Source organism: Chroicocephalus ridibundus, chromosome 9 (genome assembly GCF_963924245.1).
Source record: "Chroicocephalus ridibundus chromosome 9, bChrRid1.1, whole genome shotgun sequence".
Classification (NCBI taxonomy): Eukaryota; Metazoa; Chordata; class Aves; order Charadriiformes; family Laridae; genus Chroicocephalus; species Chroicocephalus ridibundus.
The window spans coordinates 38,711,391-38,732,542 of NC_086292.1; the positions used below are offsets into that span (position 1 = coordinate 38,711,391).

Below are 21,152 nucleotides of genomic sequence, written 5' to 3' on the forward strand. Positions count from 1 at the left end.
TTCTCAGCTTTCTATGGAGCTTCAGGATGGCACAAGGTCAATACATAATCATACTACATATACGTAATAATGTTATTATGTAGTTTGAGGACTACATCTCAAACTAAATCTGCAATCTGTACATATACTAGTAAAATCAGGATGCTATTTCCAAGCTGTTAAACTCGCTCTACAGCATGATTTCAGCTGTTTGGCTCCAAGGTTCTTCCAAAGTCTTGATCATTTATAGTTTCTTACACTTCACCTTTCACCAATCAAGATGCACTCTTCAAGTTCTGTGTTCAAAACTACTTTTTTCATCTGCAAATACAATTTCCATTGTTTTCTACCGTACCTTGTTCTTCAAATATGTAAACGTACAACTGTTTCAGTATTTTAACATGATGTAAATATCAAATCAGCAAAGTAAGGATAACAAACAAATTGGAAGTGCAGTGGTTTTTAGGAAGGCAATTAGGCTGAAATACGCTTCTCCCATCAATTCAGTGCTGAGAGCTGGAATGAAAATGGCAACAACTAGATTTGGAAGTTACCACAACTGAACAACTCGGCTGGTGCAGGGTGATTGCAGCCTGCGTCTCATGTGATAATATACACAAACTTTACACTCATTGTCTTTCACTAACAGCTCAGAGTCAAGGATTTGTCACGATCAGACCTCGAGTCTAAAGACCAATTGTGAAAAATAGATATGTTTAGGGGATGTTATTTAGCAAGATTACCGTGCATATTTCTTGTCTATGGAAAGGGAGAATTCTTTTGTTTTGATTCAGGCAAACATCTTCCACTTCATATAGAATTAATATTTTGTAAGTAAAGTACAAGAATATTTTGAATACTTATTAATACACAGCAACAGTAGAACAAATTGGATGTAATGTTCCTTACAGCGTATCTAAACATTTATAAAGCTCTCAGGCGCTTTAAGGCTACGGACTCTGGAATGGCTGAGCATCCTGCCCATCGCATTCAACATCTGTGTCTGCGTGTGCTAGCCATTTCCCTGGCCCTTTGTCTCTCTCTCCTCGATGATGCTGCTGCTATGGTGAAAAATAGAGAGAAAGAACAACAGGATATTGTCCAATCCTGGTCTGTGTGCCAACAGTGACAAAATGTTGTTTTCTCCTCGGTTTGGGGATTCTTGTTGGCTTTTATTAGTCCTTGGTGAGCCTGAATGCATTAAGATGTTTTTAAAATTCATCCAGTTAGTGTGGAAACCTTGAGTCTCTGGGAGGAAGGTGGTGTCCCGTGCTCTGGCGCAAACATCCCTGTCCTGGAGGATGATACTCTGACTCCTGCAGAGGAAAAGAAGAGTTCTGCTGTAAAAGACAACAGGAAGGCGTCCGACACTGCTGTGTGCCAGGAGGACACCTGCAGAGCTGCCGCAGGGGTGGAAGTGAGCCACAGGCTGTATGGATAGTGCTGAGAAAACTGCACAGCTCCACAAATCTGACGCCAAACTGGGGCGCTATTTTTGGGTTCCGTTCTGCTTTTCTGACACCTGTAGGTAAGCGTGAAGCGCACAGCAGACTTCTGCAGCGCCTTACAGAGCGAAGGAACCGTCACAGGGTATGGGATCACAGTGAAGCATTCTTGCTTAGCAGTCAGGATTAATTATAACCCGGGAATATGAACTGTAAATGCACTGGAGTTGCCAAGACAGGAGCTGGCTGCATGCCAGTGCTTGAATGAGGAGGTACCGTCCTGCGAGGACGCACTGGGAGCAGCAGGTAAGACCTGGGTATGCATGGAGCCCCACGGAGGTCGATGGCCAAGTGCTGGGGGATACGGCGGGAGGAGAGTAGGCGTTCAAACATTATTTTGGGATGGGGATGTTTCCCTGTCTAATTTGATGCTCGTTTCAGTCAGCCTGCTTTCAAAATAGGTTATCAGCATACAGTGATGCACTTTATGATTTTTAAAAAAATCTTAGCTTTGATGCAGTCTCCTTAACATGAAATAAACACAAAAAATCCGCAACTAATTTGTAGGCAAAAGCTTTGGCTTCTGCATGTTATATTGTGTGGGACACTGTCCCTTCTTTGCTGCACCCAAACAAGGCATCAGTGGTGATAAAGACTGTTGTGAGAGGATGAAGTGAGGTGAAAAATGATAATTGAGCCAGATAATTAATTGTATTAAAACCACCCAGGATAAAATGGAATAATATATGGCACATTCTGCAGTAATGCATCATATAGGCCACCTAAAGCTAAGAGGCAAACTCAGCAAATGCTTTGATAGATAAATATCAGAAATTTAAAAAAATCTGTTTGAAGTGTGAGAAGTGATGAAGTGTAAGAAAACCACAAAGGTGAAAGAAATAGATGTGCTAATTACATAATTGTGGGACTACATAAGAAATGCCTGTGAAGGGGGAAGCTGAGGCTGTTTGGTTGTGAAGAGTTCAGCGAGGGTTCAGAAAGACTGAATTGATGAAGCTGTAACTTCCGTTAAGCTGTAAGCCTTGGAAAGGAGCCTTCTTTGTAAATTAATGTTATAATATTTTTTTAATGATATGGGGTATGAAATAGTTGATATGAAGTCAGTAACTGCTGAAAAGTTGCTTTTTATTGTAGCTTCAGGGCACTTAGAAGTCTGAGTTTCCTGGTTGTGTATCCAGTTCAGGAGCATTGTGTTAATAGTTTTATACATTCTGGGAAGCTCTAGGCTCCGTCTGATGAACAGGTTCTGATGCTGGTATACAAAGCTCTTCTTTTTTCTCTTCTAAGGGCTTTTTGGAGTTTACTTTGAGCTTTTCTATGTCTAAGAAGAGTTATTGTATCAGGGGTAAGAAGGAAACTTTCTTTTGCACCAGTTTGTAAATGTTGAGCATTCAATCTGTGGTACTTTAAAGATATTTTCTTTTGAAATACTAAATAGTTCATAAGTATTGGCTAGCTCTGCTTACAACCAGATCACAAACTCTTAAACAAGACCTGACTTAATTCTAGCATTGCATGTATTACACTTCTGTAAAGAAACGGGAGCTTATACTACTGTCTGTCTGGGAGTAAACATGCAGAGTTCTTAACCCTGATTTCTGACACAAACATTGATTTTAAATTGATGCTACTCTTCTATCCAGGTATGTTTTAAGAATGTTGTGGTCTTGTTTTAGTCTTCTGAAATGTCTCTTGCTCAATAACTGTTATAAGACTTTGATATACTTTAGTATAAATTTAAATAATAATCTCTTTGCAGGTGTACCTGTTGGATGCTTTCTGTGATCTTTACAAGTGAATCTACACAAGCAATTCCTTCCTAAACTCACTTTAGAAACTGCATTTTGGTCCTTGTACTGCTTTAACTCCTAGAGAAATAATTACACTTAACAAGACCTCATTACCTACTGAAAAACATAATGACTGAATTCCTGGTTTGTTTTAATTGGTGCAATGGTGAACAGCCCCAGCCGGTAGGTAGATGCACAACTGCCATCCTTTATCATATTTGAAATTTTTACTTTCAGTTATGTGGAAAACACTTTCATTGTCATGTTGTTTTATTTAGTTTGGGATTAGTAATGCAAAATGTAAAACCAGACCTGTTAAACTATGTTTAAACTATGTGCGTTTTGCCAGAAGCTTTGTCCATATGACTGTTTGCAGTTCTCAGGCCCTGACTTTCCAACACTAAAGTAAGCTTTTGCTAAAATTCAATTAGCAGTAATAAAAGTGACTTTGACATTCCGTTACTGCAAACAGTGTGAAACTTCAGCCAGGTTGCAATGAGGAGTCATTAGGGGTCACTACTGACTGTCTTTTAACTTAGCAGCCTGTTTCTCTCTGAAATCTGAGCATGTTTTCTGAATAGACCCCTAAAATATCCTTTTTCTTACAGAAGAGGCGTCGGAGACTGGACCGGAATATGATAGGAGAACCAATGAACTTTGTACACACTGCACATGTTGGGGCAAGAGAGATGAGTAGTGACTATTCATCGGTAAGTGTGCACCTCTTGGATAGGCAGAAGTCTCTACTCGGTAACCTGCAGAGAAGGTAGCCAATAAAATACTGGATAACTGTAAGAGAGAGAAAAATATGACTTTTCTTTTTTTTTTATTAATAGAATAGCATCAGAACAGAACTGTCCTTTGGCTTGTAAACATAAGATACTGTGGAAGATATATTCAGCAAGAAGTGGTCATTTCCCCAGTACATGTACATATGATGAGAACCTTTTTGGATAAGGATTCTGTGGATTCACTTGACACTAGGTCCAGATAACACATCACCCTGAAGTCAAAGCTGTGCCAGGGTGAAGGATGTAAGAATAAGTGGATTTTGGATAGCAAGACCCATCTCATGCACTGACTTAAAATAGTATTTAGCAATCCTGTGTTTAGTTGTTATTTCTCTCTACTACTGTTGGGACCCAGCACTGTAGACGTATGTCTCACCTGCCTCTTCAAATTGATATGTTGAATAATTGCTCTGGCAACCAGACTTTCAGATGCATGTTCTAATAAACTTTTTTCCTAGGCTGTATCGATTCAGGAACACATGAAGTCTAAAGGTGGCTACACAAACGGCACGTCTGCGACTGTTGAGATCTAGGAAACTGAGAGAAGGCTCAAGTCTGCTCTGTCTTATGAGGACCTTCTGGACTGTGCTTTCATATTCTCTAAAACCTCGTTATCATGGAGCAGAGAGAGTACCTGAATTATAAATAGGTCAGTCCAAGCTTTGGTGTTCTTAGCACAATAGCTTCTGAAGGAGTTATTGTAAGTTATCCTTAAAATGGTCTGTTGTGGTAGTGTTGTAGCAGCAACTGTAATTTGTCACTGTGGATGACTTCCTAGCTGCATCCCAAAAACCTCACACAGGTGTCTTGTAGGATGGGATTGCAAGTCAGTATTAACTGTGTGGAGTTTTGGCCTCTGTCTTTTTCTCTCCTCAGGAAATGCAGAAGTTGATTTATTGGAAGATATCACATGTTTGCACTTCTTACGTGGGCTAAGCTGAATTGCTAAGTAGGATCTTATAGACTGTAATATAACTTTGTACCTGGTTTTGGTTTTGTTTTTTTAGATGGCTCACAACCTAATGCATAAATCTACTAAGCCATACTTTGGTGTGTTTTTTAAATGTCTCTTCATGGTGAACAAACTCTTAACATAATACTGTTAGCTGAGTCTGCAAAACCCAGTGAAACTTCTGCTTTGCTGTGATAACGCTTTTGTAGCTAAAAATGGAGTTTTTTCAAACATACCCCCTCTCAAATGAGGCTTAAAAAACCAGACATTTCTCTCAGTTACTGGGCTGCCTCCCTTCCATACATGCACTGGTCTGACTGACAGGTATTACTACAGCAGAGCTAATAAAACATACCAGTTAACTTCAAGTGGTGCTACAATATGCTCACAACTGTGTATTAATTTTGCATGACTACTATTGAATTTTAAATTTAAGATCACTCTGTTACCTATATGTAACTGCAACTACACAGGACTTCAAGGGATATCTCGCTTGTCTTTCTGGCCTCTTAATTTTGAGACTGGTTTGAAGTTGGTTTTTGGTTTGGTGTGGGTTTTTTTTATTGGATGAACTGAAGCTTTTTTTTGTGTATGGTTTAAGTGATACAGCCATGTGAAGAACAGAAACTTAAAGGATATTGTGAAAACTTGCAGGAGAATATTAAATGGCAACAGTGTCTTGCAGAGTTGAGCACTTCATAAATATTTAAATAAGTAGATATAAATATTTACCCATACCCAAAATGCGGTTGTTTTACCTAGTTCTTATTAACCTTTCTATTAAGTGATATGACAAAACAGCTGAAGTAGAGCTAGGTTTTTCTTTTACCCGATCACTGGCAACTGTTCGCCAGCTCAAAATTCTGAATGGCTACCAGTGCAGAAACTTAGGAAATCTGCTTGCTGTCACGGGATTAACTAAACACAGGCATTTAAATTACTGCTATATCAGCACTAGTTATGCTGGAAGTCTGTGGGACGCTCTCCTTCTTGCTCTAGGCATAAGATCAGTTATGAACTTTTTTTCCATTTAAAAAAAAAAAATTATCTGGTAAATCTCTTATCTTGTATGATTCTGTTTGTGGCTTGTGATACTTCTCAAATCTAGACTGCTGAATTGTTAGCCTGATTTTTATGAGTATGCTAGGGAACTTAAAAGATGAAAGGTAGCTCTGTGTTTCTGTATGCATTCAAAATTAAACCTCTCCCCACCATATTTCATCTGTAAGGGACAAAGAGGAAGAGAGAACGTTACTTTCTGTAACAGTCAACAGCTCATGGTAACATTCTGCAACCACATAAGAGAAACCTAATATCCATGTCTTGCTAGATCTTTACTCTTGAATTAGAATGCATGCTGAATTTTAATATATTTTAGAATTAGCATGAGTTAGCTGTACATTTAGCTTTAAGTCTTTCATATTTGTCTTCTAACTTCAGACTTATTCCAACAGACTATTTAAGTACAGAGTTCAAAGAAGCTAAATCCTGCATACTGTTGAGGAAGCATAAAATGGCCAAGTTGTTTTAAAGAATAGATTCTAATTCATCTGCTATTAAATTGAGTTCATACATTTATTGCTCCATACCTGCCCAGAAAAAGTAGCGGTAGGCATCTGTCATGAAGGAAATGGGTTGAATTTTGTTAACACTGTAAGAAGACAAATTGAACACAAATTAGTATTTCCTGAAGACCCGTTTGGTATGTTTAAGACTAGCGGTGTACACAGAAATAGAAATAAAGGAGTCAGTGATCATGTCAATTCTTCTCTCTAAAAATAATTCAACAGAGAATTTTGTTATTAAACCCTTATTTATAAAAAAATCCTAGTTTTTATTACATAAACCAAGTAGCACTATCTGGTGTAAAACCAACCTATTTTCATCAGACTACATAGGATCACATTAAAGTGTCACATCATTAAAAGGAAATGTTTTGCTATTTGTATTTTAAAAAACATTATCTTTAAAATCTAAACAAACAAAAAAGCATGCTTAGGTAGCTTTTTGTTGTCTATTTAGAAGCCTTATCTAGCTGTAATCTGTCATGTAACTGGGTATAAACCTATCCTGGTTATAATAAATCTGTTGAACTAGGCACTTGTGCTCTTTTCATATTGTGGAAAATCTTGGTATTTTCTCTGCGCTGAAAACCTGTTGGTCAAACGGGTGGATCAGCATGGCTTGAACTTTTATTGCACAAAATCAGATTTCTCCACTAGGGAGCACAATTTTACATCAAGTCTTTGCTGTCTGCAAGCTGTTACTCTATTGCAGGGTTGGCTTGTTTATTTTGTGTGTTTTGAGCTTGACTGGAATAAAATACAGCAAATAAGACCAAAGGATCCAAATTTTTAATCTGTGTTGTAGGCTGTGAAGATCTTGCACTGACACAATGTGGCAATGAAACATTAGTGCTCTGACTTGATGGCATTTTATGATTTCTTTTTGTAGTCAGAAGTAAAATAACTTGCAAGCGGAGCAGAATCAAGTCGTCTATGTGTTGTCTGGTAGAGTCTCAGCACTGTATCTGTTTGCTTCCTTAAAAAAAAAAAATAAAAAAAGTAGGGTTGGGGAAGTAACTATTATTTTAAATACTGTCTGTCTTATTCCTTGATGTCCCTGCTAGGCTTTACTGACTATCCCATAATGCTGCATAAAGCTGCAGTCAGTATATAGAAAAGGTATTTGGCTTTTTCACAACCTAGTATATCTCTTTACCTCCTGTAGAGAAGCTTTATAACACCTATGTGGTGGCATGCTATGTTCCAAGCTAGCCTGTAATATGGTAACTTGCAACTCAGGCACGTAGTGCTATCCGTTTTTATGGTCTTGCCATATTGGACCATCAGGTGCTTCTGTAGCTTCCACTCCATAGAGACAAAAAATGTTTGAGAGATTAACAAATACCTTTAATCTTACTGTGCCAGCAAGAATAAGCACAATTTGACAATGCTAAATTCTGTGGAGGTATGTTTATTAAATTCATTATATGTTACTAAATACAGTAACACCAGTGGGGAAAAAAGTCAAATCTGTCAGTGAAAGATGATCTGGTGGCTGTTCTTGATTGTGTTTGAATATACTTTGCTATCAGCACTGTGACACTGACATAAAAACCCAACAGCTGAAGATAAGAACAGTCGTGTCTGCCTTTTGTAATCTCTGTGGAGATAGATGAGATGAACTACAGGAAGAAAACAGTGCTGTGTTACAGTGGTGTCAAAAGGGTCTCTGGTGAGTGAGTTCCTGTAAGGCTTCCCGATACTTTGTGGTTCTGCACACTTGGTTAGTCAAGAGCCTCAAGCACTTGTTTAAAGCACTGTACTATGAAATCATTCAGATAAAGTTAGGCAGTCAGGGAATGGGAGGTAGAAGCTAGATATTCCTTCCTAGCGTTTGTATCTTCTCCAGAGAACAAACTCTTCAGTGGGACTGATTAGAAGGAATACTTGCAGTACTCTGCTTTACTAGGTTATGCTTCTAGTTTATGCCTCCTGAAGGTAGACTTGCAATTAAAAAAATCTGTAAGACAAGTGAATCACACGCTAAGGGTTAATGTCAAAGGTGTGGAGTCCTGAAACAAGAAAATTCTGGTTCATTAGATTGCAGATTGGTTTCAGGGCAGAAAACAGACTAACTGTAAATATAAATTTAAAAAAAAAACAACAAACAACCAAGGCTGCTTAGAATAAATCTTTCTTATTTACTTATTTTTTTTTAAAAGTGGAGACTTGCATTTTTAACTCCTTGCAATTGTAGTGCTGCTCTTACTATGTACCTTTCTGTTGTAATACAAGGGCTGGATCAACAGAGTTTAGACCCAAAGCAACAGTTAATGCTTGAAATTCAAAACTTCAGCTGCTTACCTCTACAGCTGAAGTCCCTGTGCGCTGAAGGAAATGCTCTAAGTGGTTGGGCTTGGGCTTCTGCAGACAAACTGCCCTTTCTTCATACACAGTAATTAGTCTGGCACACAAGGCCCAAGTTAGTTACATCAGTAGTTTTCCTGTTGATATTCATGTGGTTATAGTGTATATGTAAAAGGTTTCCTAGTCCTGTATAGAATAGGTCCTCTCTAGGAACAACTGTTGGACAGTTGTTCCCTCAAAAGAGCCTTAAGCTGCGGAGTTACTTAAATTTATCACCACATGCAGCTCTGAGCCAGTTTTGTACTTAGCTGTGTGAAAACATAAAGTCTCCTTGTTATTGCTTAATTCTTCGTGCTCCAGGGAAGGTGGTCAGAGAGGCTAATGGGCTGATTGGGAATTTCAGAAAAATGAGATGTACAAGTGAGGCAAGTGTAGAAGTCACAGAGGGGCAATGTGGTAGATGTTTATGAGGAACGAGCAGGGAACAGAACATGTGCCTGTCAATGTTTGTTATCTGCAATGCACAGGACAGCTTTGCTGATACCAATTGTAAAATACTCGTAATGTGTGCATAATTGGTATATGGAGGAAATTGGGCACTTAAATGCATGACTAAGCTGGGACTTTGAGACACAGATTGCCAGCGTAACTTTAATGGATGGTAGTATCCTCTTCCTGCAGTGGTTCACAAAGCTGTTTTTAGAAAGTATGGAGCCGCCCAGAAAGCTAGCTTCGGTTTCAGCAGTTGCGGAGTGATGGCAGGTATATGTTTGGAAGACAAGATGGTGCCTTTCTTTTTTGCTGATGAGTGTGAGGTTGCAGATGCTCTAAATGCTGAGGCCTGCTGCACCCAATGCTACCTCCGTGGAACAAAAACCAAATAAAACTTAGAGTTAATACAAAATAGCTGTAGTAAAAAGGTATTTGCCTTCACCATGTTGCTAAAACTTCAGGGAAATGAACTAGATCCGTCTGATATTGAGCTTCCAGGTGTTGGGAGAGTATGGATGGGTTGGAGCTGAAAGGTCATGAAGACTTCCTTGTGCCTGAGGAGGTTTGGGTGATGTTCTCCTGGACTCTCTGCAGGCTGAGGAGATCACCATGGCTACACCAGATTTCCATTAAGACCTTTGCTCCCAATGATACGTAGAGGAAGGAAACATGAAAGAAAATAATGAAAGCACTTTGAGTAGGCAGGGACGTTACTCGTATGTGTTCTTGTGCCAAAAAAGCTCCCAACTTGACGTGCTTGGCACCGAACTAGGACTGCTGTCTTCACCTGGCAACTTCTAGATGAGCAAAATCATGTTATAACAAAAAACTGTGCCCTCTGAGGGAGAGCGGGGTGTCAAGGGCACCCATGGCATGGTATGCTTCCGACTCTGCCTTGCCTAAACCCGGCACTAACTGGCTTTTCTCCAGCATTGCAGTATGGCTGCTGAACACCTTGTTGTTGTCCCTTGTTCCATACATCCTGTTTCTGCGCATCCCATCAGCGTGACCAAAATCCTAAAATGTTACCCAAAAATGTACTTCAAAAGGGAACCTAGTTTTAATCCCATTTAGAAGACAGTAGTAACAGATGGACAAGAAGAACAACTTTGAGGTGTCTGTTGAGACCTCTACTCTAAATTACTCATGAAGTCAAGGCCACACAGCTGTATTGAAACTCCTTTACTCAGTGAACCTTTTTAATTATATTTTTGTATTATTAAAACAATGTAAATGGGAAGAATACTCTCTTTATAACAGATTTTAACTTTCCTCTGATATTTGCATATACATCCAAAGGGAACAAAATCAAGGTTAGTATTATTAAGGGCCCACCCTAATTCAGGGGCAAAAAAAAAAAAAGGTTGAATTATGTCTTTTACTATTTTAATATGTATGTCTTAATATATATGTATATATTTAGACCTTCATCTTAAGTAATGTGGAAGGAAATAATCCATTCTTTTAAACTGAAATTAGTATGATTGCTCTGGCTTACTGGAAGTTAAAAAAATTGACTTAAAATCTACATTTAAACTACTGAGAGAGAATTTGGTGTGCTTTTAAAGCTGACATTAGCTTGTACAAGTGGATGACTAACTAATTTCAGATTCTTCATCAAAGAGCTAGAAAAAGTGTTTGGATTTTTTTTTTAATAGTGTATTTACATGCATATGATCTTGCTGGTGCTTAAGACAGACACGTACATTTTACATAACTTACCTGAGCTGAGTCTAAAGGTGAATGAAGACTATACTGATAATCAGTAATTAATCTCTTCACAGTGAGCTGTCTACAATTAAGGATTCGTAGAGCAGGCAAAACAATGGCAGTTGTTCTAGACAGAAGTCTATTTGTAAAAAATTGATCTACTATATGTATGTAAGTTTGAAAGTCCAGTCTCAACATGTACTGAAGCTGCATATTAATGGTGAAAGTAATATGCTTTTAAATGCAGTTACCCATGTTTACCCTCGCAGTCTCTACCATCAGGAAATATTAAAACCTGACTCAATACCTTTGAGGGTGTGATACAAGCTCGAAAATAGAATTCGAAAGTAAGGCTTACAGTCCATCATTAATGCATGCTAATGTGACTTTCCTGCATAATGGCATATGAGGAAGGCTTTCACTAGTTTCTTTCAACTACTTTAAACATCCCCTTTGAAAATGCATTTGAATTGGCTGTTCTCTCCACTGCATAATGTCCAGTGAACTAGGGTATCTCTTGCTAGCAAGGACTGGTATTTACTGGTGTTCAGATAAGGCTGTTAGTACATGCAGAAAAGTTGCTAGACGTGTGTTTGTATTAATAAATAATTCTTAAATACCAGTCTTTCTGTTTTGGATCACTTTCTTGCCAGGAGATAGAGATCCCATCAGGCTGTTGCATGTGTCCTCATGTTTGCCGTGTGTGTGTGTGTGTCTCACAGAGATGGCAGGTTTTGGTAATGATGTTCCCCATGTCACTTTGATCAAGAGGTTTCACAGTGTTATCTTGCTGTCTTGTTCCAGGCTCCAGCCAAAAAGCTGTGAAAATATGAAGCACTGAAAGAGACTGTTTATAGGGTGGGATAAAATTTTCTTTGGTTAAGCCACTTCCTTCTCCTTGTCACCTGCTCTATTCTGCCCTAATTACTCTACCACCCACTGAATTTCTTAGAAATACATTTACATTCAGTATCTGGGTCAATGTTCTCTCTTAGTTCTTAGAAATTAATACAACATATTAACAATTCCTTCATCCCTTTGAAGCTTGTTTATTGATTAATGAACCCCAAATCCTCTCCTTATGATTTTTTTTTTGTATGACATAACTGTTTTGCAATCGCAGTCCTTTTAAAATTATGCAGTGTGTTCTCTTAAATATCTAATGCAGATAGCCACCTGTATAAATCTGCCTACCTAACAAGGCAACTATTTTCTGATTGTGGTGTTTTATGCAAAATTAACAGAATTAGACAGTAATTCAAAGTTAAGCTAATAAAATAGCAAATTTAATTAGATATACAGGGAAAGGAACAGAAAAAGGAGATTGGTTGGAATAAATTTACTCAAAAGCCGAGAGGCTGATAAATATGAAAAAAACATAAAGTAGCACTTAATGCAATGGGAGAATCAGGAGAATGGCATTTGAAGGGAAAATGTTCTGGATGTCTTTCCTTGTGAGTCAAATAATTTGTGTTTAAAAGTGTGCGTGTATAGTGGAAAACAGGCAGGGGGATGGAAGCGATAATTTCGTGATCCCTTTAAACAGGATTTCAATATATGCATGTATACTATTATTCAAGCAGTTTCTTTTTTGTTATTTAGTTTCAGTTTTCACTTTCTAACTAATGTGCTCAAAGCCTACATTAAACATCTCTGTTCCTTAACGCTTTGAAATGCTTCAGGAATGCCTGAGCTGAGTGACAGGTTTTATTTCATGTTGATGTGGTTGGGAAAGGGATTTTTCCGAGTGTTGTTTCTCTTCTTTTCTCTGATGGAAATAATTATGGTGGTATAGAAAGGATGCAATTCTTGGTGTGGATTTTCTGTATTTTACACGGATTATGAGTAGAAGCTGTATTGTTCATTCCAAATAAAGAATTTCAGGTTTAAAACTGGAGGAAAAATTAAAAGAAAAGAAAAAAAAACCTTTTAGGCTTTTAAGTCATTCTTCAGGCTCTGAAGGTCTTTATAACCTAGTTTCTTCTGCCTGGGATTGGAAATAACATATATGAATAAAATCTAGTCATTCTCATAGTGCTGAAATCTGAGACTAGATCATCTGGTTTTAGTTTTGGTTACATATTGAAGCTAACGGTAAAAATTATGGACTACTTAAGTTGCCAATAAAGATTACCTAAGAAGGTTTTACTGATGTCCTGATCATGAGCTGCCCATGTCCTGAGCTAACGCTAGGGCTCCTCAGTGCAGCTATTTCTAACCTGCACAGTCCCACTGGACTGCGGGGAATGCGTTTAACCTAGGAGATGCTTACACAATACCTTTAAACATGCATCGAGGCAGGGGAGATCAAACCAAATGTACACTTCGTGGGACAGCAATTTCCTTTAAATAAAAGGAAATTGTACTTCTAGTATTTCTCCTTGGTCCACTTTTTTTTTCAGCTGCAGACAGAATAAAAACTGCTGTGCTTTCCTGGGGAACGCAAGGAGCGGGATTAGTATTTGGTAGGGCAGGACACCCTGTGGAATCTGATCCTGTGAGCAGCTACGTGCTTCCAATTCAAATGAAACACTTCTTCCATGCCTGAAATACACTGTGGTGTACATACCCCTCTCTCTTTACAGATCACAGAATTTATAGATGTATTGAAATAATCTGCATTAATCTGTCATCCAGATCTTGTTAGATTCAGAAGTAGAGAGAGCAGTTGGTATAAAATGTCGTGGTTACTCTGACAACAGCACCAAAATAGAAACACGCAGATGGACAATGTACTAGCTGTTTTTTTAAAATACCAGTTCTGCATGGAATATGAATTATTAGCTGTGTCATGGTGTGCCATTATCTTTCACTGTTTAAATACAGTAAATTGTTAGACACGCTTCTGCAGTGTAGCAAGTCTACAAGATGCATAGGCCTGTTCCGTTGTCACTGGGGGAGAGTTTGCTTGTTATCATCAAAATATCCGTATTGATCAAAACGCTACTTATTTACAGGTAGGTAAATGTTATGAAGATTTTTGCAGCAACAGAACAACTTACTGAAAATTTGCCATACTGTGGTGGGAACTGTTCCCTGTAGATATTTTTACATGGCTTTGTCCTTAAATTCACACAGAGGGAAAACCACACATGCAGGAACCTCCTTCTTCTGTGGTAATAACTAATAACCACTTAGTTTGTGAGCCACTCAAGCGGGTGGGTTACCCACTTTAGGCTTTGATTTACAAATGCTGGACTGCAGATGAGCTCTCATCCTCTTGCCTCTCTCTTCCCTCACACCTCCGCTGTCTTGACCATGGCCACATCCCCTCCTTTTTCCCATAATCTTTCCTATCTTTGCCTCTTCCCCTTCCCCGTGCCCGCTGGCCCCGAGGCAGCCCAGCCCTTTGGCATAACCAGTGCTTGAAAACCTCCAGGAAAGACGTTGCTCAACTTCCTCAGCTGGTAAATCACAGAGCTGCTTTGGTCTGTCTCCTTCCTGCAAATCATTGCTGGCTCTTCCAGCTGCTGCATCGCAGCCCTTGTTGTGCTTTCAAAGCATGGAAGACATCTCTGAATTTTTATATTTTTTTTAAAATTTTTTTTTAGTGCAAACAATTCAAGTTCCCTTCAAACTTTTGTTATAAGCCGGGCCTTGCTGTTTCTTGTACTTGTTGCTCGCCCTGCAGACAGACCGCGGCCCCCAGGGCCTGGTCACCCTGACAGACGGGGTGAGGTGAAATACTCCGATTTGGGGCAAACCCGACCGTTCCCTTTTATTTCTAACGGCTGTGGAGGGTTTCATGTCGCGTTGAGCACCCCAGACCCGCCGGCGGTGAAGCTGCCGGGTCGGGGCACGACAAGCTGACCGCCAGAAGGCACAAGGCAACAAGCAACGCGGGGGGGCCGCCGGGCAGCGCCGGCGGGAACACGCGTGGCCGGGGCCCTCCTCAGGGCAGACCCCTCGCACCCGGCCCGGGGACGCCCGGCAGCAGGAGGCGGCCCGGGGTGTTCGTCCCCCCCGCCAGCAGCACCGCCCCGGGCCGAGGGGGCCGCGCCGTCCCGCTGCCCGCGCCGGCAGCTCCTGCAGCAGCCGCCATCGTCCGCGGCGGACGGAAGAGGAAGTGGCGCCCCGCCGGCAGCCGGCGGCGGTGAAAGGCTCCGCGGGGGGAGCCCGAGCCCAGCCGAGGCCCTTCCCCGAGCGGGCGGCGGCGGAGGACGATGAGGGCCGCGGGGTTGCTGTGGGCCGCGCTATGGGGCCTGCTGCTCCCGACGGTAAGCGGCTGCGCTGCCCCCGCCGCGGGGGGCGCCGGGTGCGGGCTGGCGGCGGGGCCGCGGGTGGCGGCGGCGGCGGAGCCGGCCGAGGGGGTCCCTCTGTCCCTGGAACCTTTCCCTGAGGGACCCGGCCCCGTGTCTCCCGTTCCCGCCGGCCGGACCGGGCTGTGCCCCCGACGCCTCGGCGGCGACGCGGTTCCGGAGCGTGTCCCGGCGTCAGGCAGGGCCCCCGGCCCGCTCCCCTTCCCCGGGCGGCGCAGGCCCGGCCCGGCTCCTGTCACGCCTTGGCGGGTGTGTATAACAAACGTGCCGGGTGCCTGGGTAGATAAAGGCTGGTGCTGTTTTTGGAGGTATGTAAATTGGGATGCCGGGTTAGGTGGTGGCGTGTGTTTGTGTCCTGGTTTTCGGTTTGTTCACCTTCGGTGCCATGTTGGCTCCTGTGTGGGGCATCTTCTCCCTGCGCACAGGTGCTCGTCCCTGTGGGAACGCGGTAGCTCGTCTTCTGCCCCATGGAGCAGTGGAAGGCACAGATCTCTGTGATCTTCAGCAGTGTGAAAGGCGTGTTTGTGTTAAATGCTGCCTCACTAAAAGGTTTTGTTGTTGGGGTTTTGTTTGTTGGCTCGTTTTTAACATAATTTTTACTTTGTTTTGGTAAGGCAGGGCACCTTCCCGTGTCAGGAGTGTGGATGTACTCAGCAGTAGGTGCACAGCGCAGTCCGTCAGTGCCTTGAGAGCACCTTTGGGTGAAGCAGCTCGTGTCTCTGCGAAGCATTCCCCCGCTGTTTGTGAGCCCCAGGTAGCTGTCATCGGCTGCGCTGGGGCTTTCTGAGAGTGGCTTTGCTCCTCACCCTAGTGGTCTGCTGCTGCTGACAAGGGAAGGAGCTTTTCCTGCCCTCCTGTAAGACTCCAGGCCCCGTGTCCTGCCTCCTCCTTTGCTCCACAAACGCGGTTGTAGCAGTGGTGAGCGTTAGACCTGGTCATTCAGCCTCAAGAACAGTGTCCTGAGACTAACAGCATGGGGAGCTGATGCTGGGGAAGGCAGTGGGTGTTTGGGGAAGGACCACTGCTGCTCTCTGAGCATGTTCCCCTGGGTCCCAATGTTCGGAGGGAGGGAAGAGGGGACAGTTTGTGTGTCACGGGGCCACTGGCAGAACTACAAAATGGTGCTTGTTCTGTTCGTGCCTAATTTTTCCTTACCTTTTTACATTTCTGTGAGGTTTACGTTGTTACTTGCTACATACAAAATACCTTCTCCTGGTTCTGTACCTTTGAATTTCTTGTACATCTTATTTATATGCTGTGACGGATGTTGTAAATATAGGCTTGGTTTTGTCTCTGTGTCCACTGGTTCATCTACAGTATTCTACATGGTGGGTTTACCAGTGCGCTCCAAAGCTCAACAGTCAGCCCAAGCTTATGTCCCTGCACTGACAGGGATGTGTTAGGAAAAATAAGGATTAAGAGACAGTATGAGATGTCTTCTTCTATATCAAAGATATTATACAGGAAAATTATACAAGAAAAGTTTAAAGGTGGTAAAGGAAGGAAATATGATGGGGGAGCCAGCTGACAGAAGTAGGAAGACATTTGTTTGAAGGTGGGGGGGTGTTGGGAATTGTCTGAACCTGGAGGGAAAGGAGATGCTGATGCCCCTTTAGGTGAGGAGAGTGGTCACGCCTCTGCGCCACGTGGGAGCGTTTTTATGGGGGAGCAGGTCAGCCGATGGACGCAGGTTAATCTGTTCAGGAGTGGTTTTGTGGACACACTCTTAGTCTTCTACTTAAAGTAACGGGATTGAAAATGTGCTCAATAAGAAATTTTTCCTTTGCGCCTATGCTGAGAGTAAGATTTGTTTTATACTGTTGGGCAGCACAGCTGACTGCAGGGCCATGCACCCAAACTAGTGGCCCTTGTCTGTTGTGAAAGAAGGATGCTGAAGCAATTGGAAAATAATAAAAGTTCAGCTGGATGCAACAGGATTTCAGTGGAGATGTTCCAAGTGAGGTGTAGTGTTTCTCTTCATTTTTAGCTTCTAAATGCTGATGAATACATGAGGGTAAACGTCATGCTGTGGTCCTCCCTCCCCACATCTCGTGAGCACGAATTTTGGTTCCTGATTCATCCCCAGAGAAGGAAGCTTGCCAAACAAAACATGCATATCGAATAAGCGTGTAAGCGCTCCTTCTAGGTAGACTTACGCTTGTGTGGCATTAACGCTTGATTTCCGGGAGCCCAGAAAACATGTATTATTCTACTTCATGAAGCAGAAAGAGCTTTTAATGGATGGAAACATCTGGGGTTTGCACCTGTTGGAAGTCTTTATTGCTTTTAATTTGCCATTAGCTTACACTTTTAGGTGAGTGCACTTAAGAAGGAAGCTTGGTAATTTTTGTGCTGACTGTAAATTGTGGAACAACTTATTTTAGCTGACAGCTGAAGGACTGTTATATGTTAAACAGTTAATGTGCTCAGGCCCTTTGACACAGTTCTCCCAGCAGATGTTCACGCGCTATGGCCAATATAATGGATTCCTCTGAAGAAGGTTTTTTGCTATTCAACCCAGGCAGACATAAACCTCTGAAACAATACTGTCACATGTTTTTCTTTTCTCTCTAGTTCTCACTTGCCGCAGAATACTGATACACTAGCCTGAGGAGAAATGCCTCTATAGCACGGCTAATGATTCGCATTGTTCATCGGACAAACATTTGGGCTTTCCCCCCTTACCCATGCCTGCTTCTAGCTTAATATCTCGGTGTTCTTTCAGGCAAATGTGACATTTACAACAGGATTTGGTTGTTGGTTTGTTTGGGTTTTTTTAATCTATTGATACTTCCTGATACTGAGGTCAGTTTCTCTCTCTAGAAGAACAGTCAAAATGAGATCATCTCCCAGTTTTATTAAGGTGATTATTCTTTGAGATACAAATGACGCTTATTTGTTTTCACCGCTTTGCAGCTGTAGCAACATCTAATCCTTAGTCTGTTCATTTATCCACTTAGGTACCTGACCTTCGTTAGTATATTCACGTTTGGGGAGAAGTAGGTATCCCTAAAATTATCAGAAGTTTTAAAATTCGTATATATTAGTAAATAACACAAAACATATGAAGGACTCTGAAGAGTGATTTTATGAAACACCAGTATTTCCTCAACTACACAGATTCTTCTGAAAGTACATTAGTTGATCTCTTTGTGTTTAGAGTTATTTGATAAAAAATACTCTAGGAATTGCCATATAAACCTTCATTAGTAGGGGAAATTCTGGAGTCTGCAATGAGGGAAAGACTTCAATCCACTTTTCCATGTACTGTTTTAATTGCTTTCTGTGCAAAATTTTACACTTTTTGGAAAGTATAGGATACAGAATCTGAAATAATTTGCCTGGGTTTCTTGGTGGTATTCTACTTGGTGACATGAACTGTACATGTAACAGATACATTGTATTTACAGTGACTTGATTTTTACTATTTTTCCATCCTGCTTTCAAGCTACCCATCTCTCGTGGAATCAATCATTATGTAAAATAATTAGTTGAATAAATTCCTTTTCTCCGAACAGCTCTTTCTCTTCCTAACAGCTTTTTAGAGGAGTATCTGTATACTGATATTCTGAACTTTGTTTAATTTGGAACTCGCTGGTTTATTGCAGGTAGCTGCAGATGAGGGGATCCTGCACGCTTCTGGAAATGGTGTGCCTCCAGTAACAAAGGATTACTGCATAATTTACAATTCCAATTGGGTATCTCTTCCAAAGAGCCTGGACAATGCTGTAAGTACCTTAGAATCATACTGCCTAAGAAAACTAGAATGCAATATGAATTTGCGTCAGCTATAACTGGTCTTCAAAATTTTGAGTTAAATAGGTGCTACATTGAATGCTTACCTGTTTGGGTTGTGTGGTGTCCCTCTTCTATCCCGCCGCCCTCCCCTCTCCCAAATAAAATCTCTGTAGTGAGCGTTTCTGTACTTTAAAAAGTCAGCTTCTAAAGTTTACAAAGGTGATTCTCTCTTTGTGTTTAGAACTGGTTTTAAATATGTTTATATATTCAACTGATATTGTAAATTTTTTTTCTTCCAGTATTATCAGTATGTCCATGTTTTAGATTTGGGAGTAAAACTTCCGTTTATTTGTTTACAAAAAATGATATAAACTTGTGAAACAGTTTTCTTACTTTGATTCATCAGTTTGATGTTCTCTTTAATCGTCTTGAATGCATCTGGTGGAATAGGAGATTATCTGGAATGTATCATCATGCCGTGTTTTCTGAGTGTGTGTCTCTGAGCCAAACTAGGGTGTGAGGCAGAAACAATTTTTTTTTTTTTTTCTTTAGGCATTCTTCTTATAAACAGGAAATATTTTGTGTTTGGAAGTACTCAAGTCAGTCTTCTCTCCCCTTCTGTCACTCATTAGCAGGTTAACTCAGTGTAAAACAGAGTAAAAACCTTTTGTCTGCCCCAAACATTTTTGCTGTGCTACTTTGTCCCCAGGGATGTTTTGACTAACTAAAGAAAACTGACAATAATTTAAAAATAATTGTCAATATGGAATTGAACTTTGAAATAAGGATAGAAATTTTTATTTATTTTTTTTTAAATTCTTTTGTAGGAAGTAATGTGTTATCAGGCTCACCAACTGTTTTTGAACAAGCATTGTACTTCAGAACTCTGGTTCTGTTGTATCCGTCAGTGCTCTTTTGGCTTGTGAAGCCTGGAAATATCACAGAGCGTACACTGGATTCCCCAGAACTGCAAGCAGTTATTTTCCTATATAAGCAGTTTCTTATGTTTAAATTACAGCAACAACTGCCATGAAATTGCATTTGGAAACAGATATTTTGGCTATACTCTGCTCTCAGTGTCCCTCAGTATTGTAGGCTGCAGAAACTGCTGCTCTGATTTTATGTTCCTGAATTAATGATTCCTTTCTGTTATGCCTCTTTCTGGCAAACCTCAAATTAGGGAGCATAGTAATGTCTTCTAGATTAGTTCATAGCATCAAATTTCCTACTTTCATCACGTTCCTCTTCTCCCTCTTCACTGCAGACTTTCAGCCCTTTGGAAAACCTGACTTCTACGGTACTCTGCAATTCTTCTGAAGTTCCTTCTGGCTCAATGAAGGACAAAGCAGTTGTCGTGATGAGAGGAAACTGCACTTTTTTGGAGAAAGCAAGAATTGCACAAAGTTCAGGTGCTAAAATGCTGTTGATTGCCAGTAAACCTAGGCTGGTAAGTTACATCAGCCAGTTCTCTTCTGTAGTGAAAGAGTATCTCACCTATTTGGCCTGATGAGGGTTGTGCAGGGTTAGCTGAGAGAAACCCCAAAAGCAGAGGACCCTGGCGATGTGTGGGATTCCAGCTTGAGCCTTTAACCTGCCCCACAGGGTGCTGCGCTGGCTCGACTGCTGGTCCTGAGACCGAGAGGGTCGTTCCAAGCTCTGTGCAACGCTGTCTTATAGCATCTAAAAGAATGTACAGCTCAATTGCATTTTTAATCTGTCCCTTGTATCTTTAGTCATGTTTCTGAATGCAAATGCTTGTCTTTATCATTCCCTCATTTTAGTGTCCTCTGAACTCCCTGTAATCTTAGGTGATACTGTTTTAGACAAGTGTGACAAAAATAAGCCAGGAAAATGTAATCCAAAATTGGAAATAAAAAAAGGCATTTTGAGATACCTTTACAGATAATTCTGTTGCTTTGTTGTTCTCTATTACAGCTGCAACATTTACAAATATTTTCAATTTATGAATGTATGTGATTATCATAAAAAGATAATCTGTTTTAAAAGCATAGAGAATAAAAGCAGAGTTTTGATCATCCCTTGTGGTACTATAAAAGCACAAGAACTTTATGAATCCAGATGTGTTGGTAGTATCACCTGTTT

General features: G+C 40.9%; 2 protein-coding genes across 7 annotated transcripts in view; both read left to right on the top strand.

Moving 5' to 3' along the window:
- The first annotated feature begins 1,046 nt into the window (after window positions 1–1,046).
- LOC134520820 (CDC42 small effector protein 2-B-like) lies at window positions 1,047–13,198 on the top strand. 2 transcript variants are annotated; one of them, XM_063346662.1, is made up of 4 exons: window positions 1,047–1,730; window positions 3,205–3,418; window positions 3,844–3,945; window positions 4,485–13,198. In XM_063346662.1, the coding sequence occupies exons 2-4, from the start codon at window positions 3,365–3,367 to the stop codon at window positions 4,557–4,559; spliced, it is 231 nt and encodes a 76-aa protein (XP_063202732.1). In that variant the 5' UTR covers window positions 1,047–1,730; window positions 3,205–3,364; the 3' UTR covers window positions 4,560–13,198. The 2 variants fall into 2 exon arrangements, with proteins under 2 accessions (XP_063202732.1, XP_063202733.1); XM_063346663.1 differs by having other exon boundaries at window positions 1,047–1,507.
- A 1,713-nt stretch (window positions 13,199–14,911) lies between these two features.
- The window catches only part of SPPL2A (signal peptide peptidase like 2A), a 28,150-nt gene continuing 21,909 nt past the window's right edge, over window positions 14,912–21,152 (top strand). The window contains exons 1-3 of one of the 5 annotated variants that reach the window (XM_063345814.1): window positions 14,912–15,269; window positions 18,920–19,039; window positions 20,314–20,496. In XM_063345814.1, the coding sequence (XP_063201884.1) occupies window positions 15,216–15,269; window positions 18,920–19,039; window positions 20,314–20,496 (357 nt within the window). In that variant the 5' untranslated portion in view covers window positions 14,912–15,215. Of the gene's footprint in view, window positions 15,270–15,305; window positions 15,620–18,919; window positions 19,040–20,313; window positions 20,497–21,152 lie in introns of those variants that run through there. The other 4 variants (XM_063345815.1, XM_063345813.1, XM_063345816.1 and 1 more) reach the window with 4 other exon arrangements.

Excerpts from the sequence above, each read along its gene's own strand:
- LOC134520820 (XM_063346662.1), top strand. The coding sequence starts at position 3,365 with ATGACTGAATTCCTGGTTTGTTTTAATTGGTGCAATGGTGAACAGCCC. Across the intron at positions 3,419-3,843 it reads ATGGTGAACAGCCCCAGCCG|AAGAGGCGTCGGAGACTGGA; the intron begins GTAGGTAGATGC and ends TTTTTCTTACAG. Across the intron at positions 3,946-4,484 it reads TGAGTAGTGACTATTCATCG|GCTGTATCGATTCAGGAACA; the intron begins GTAAGTGTGCAC and ends CTTTTTTCCTAG.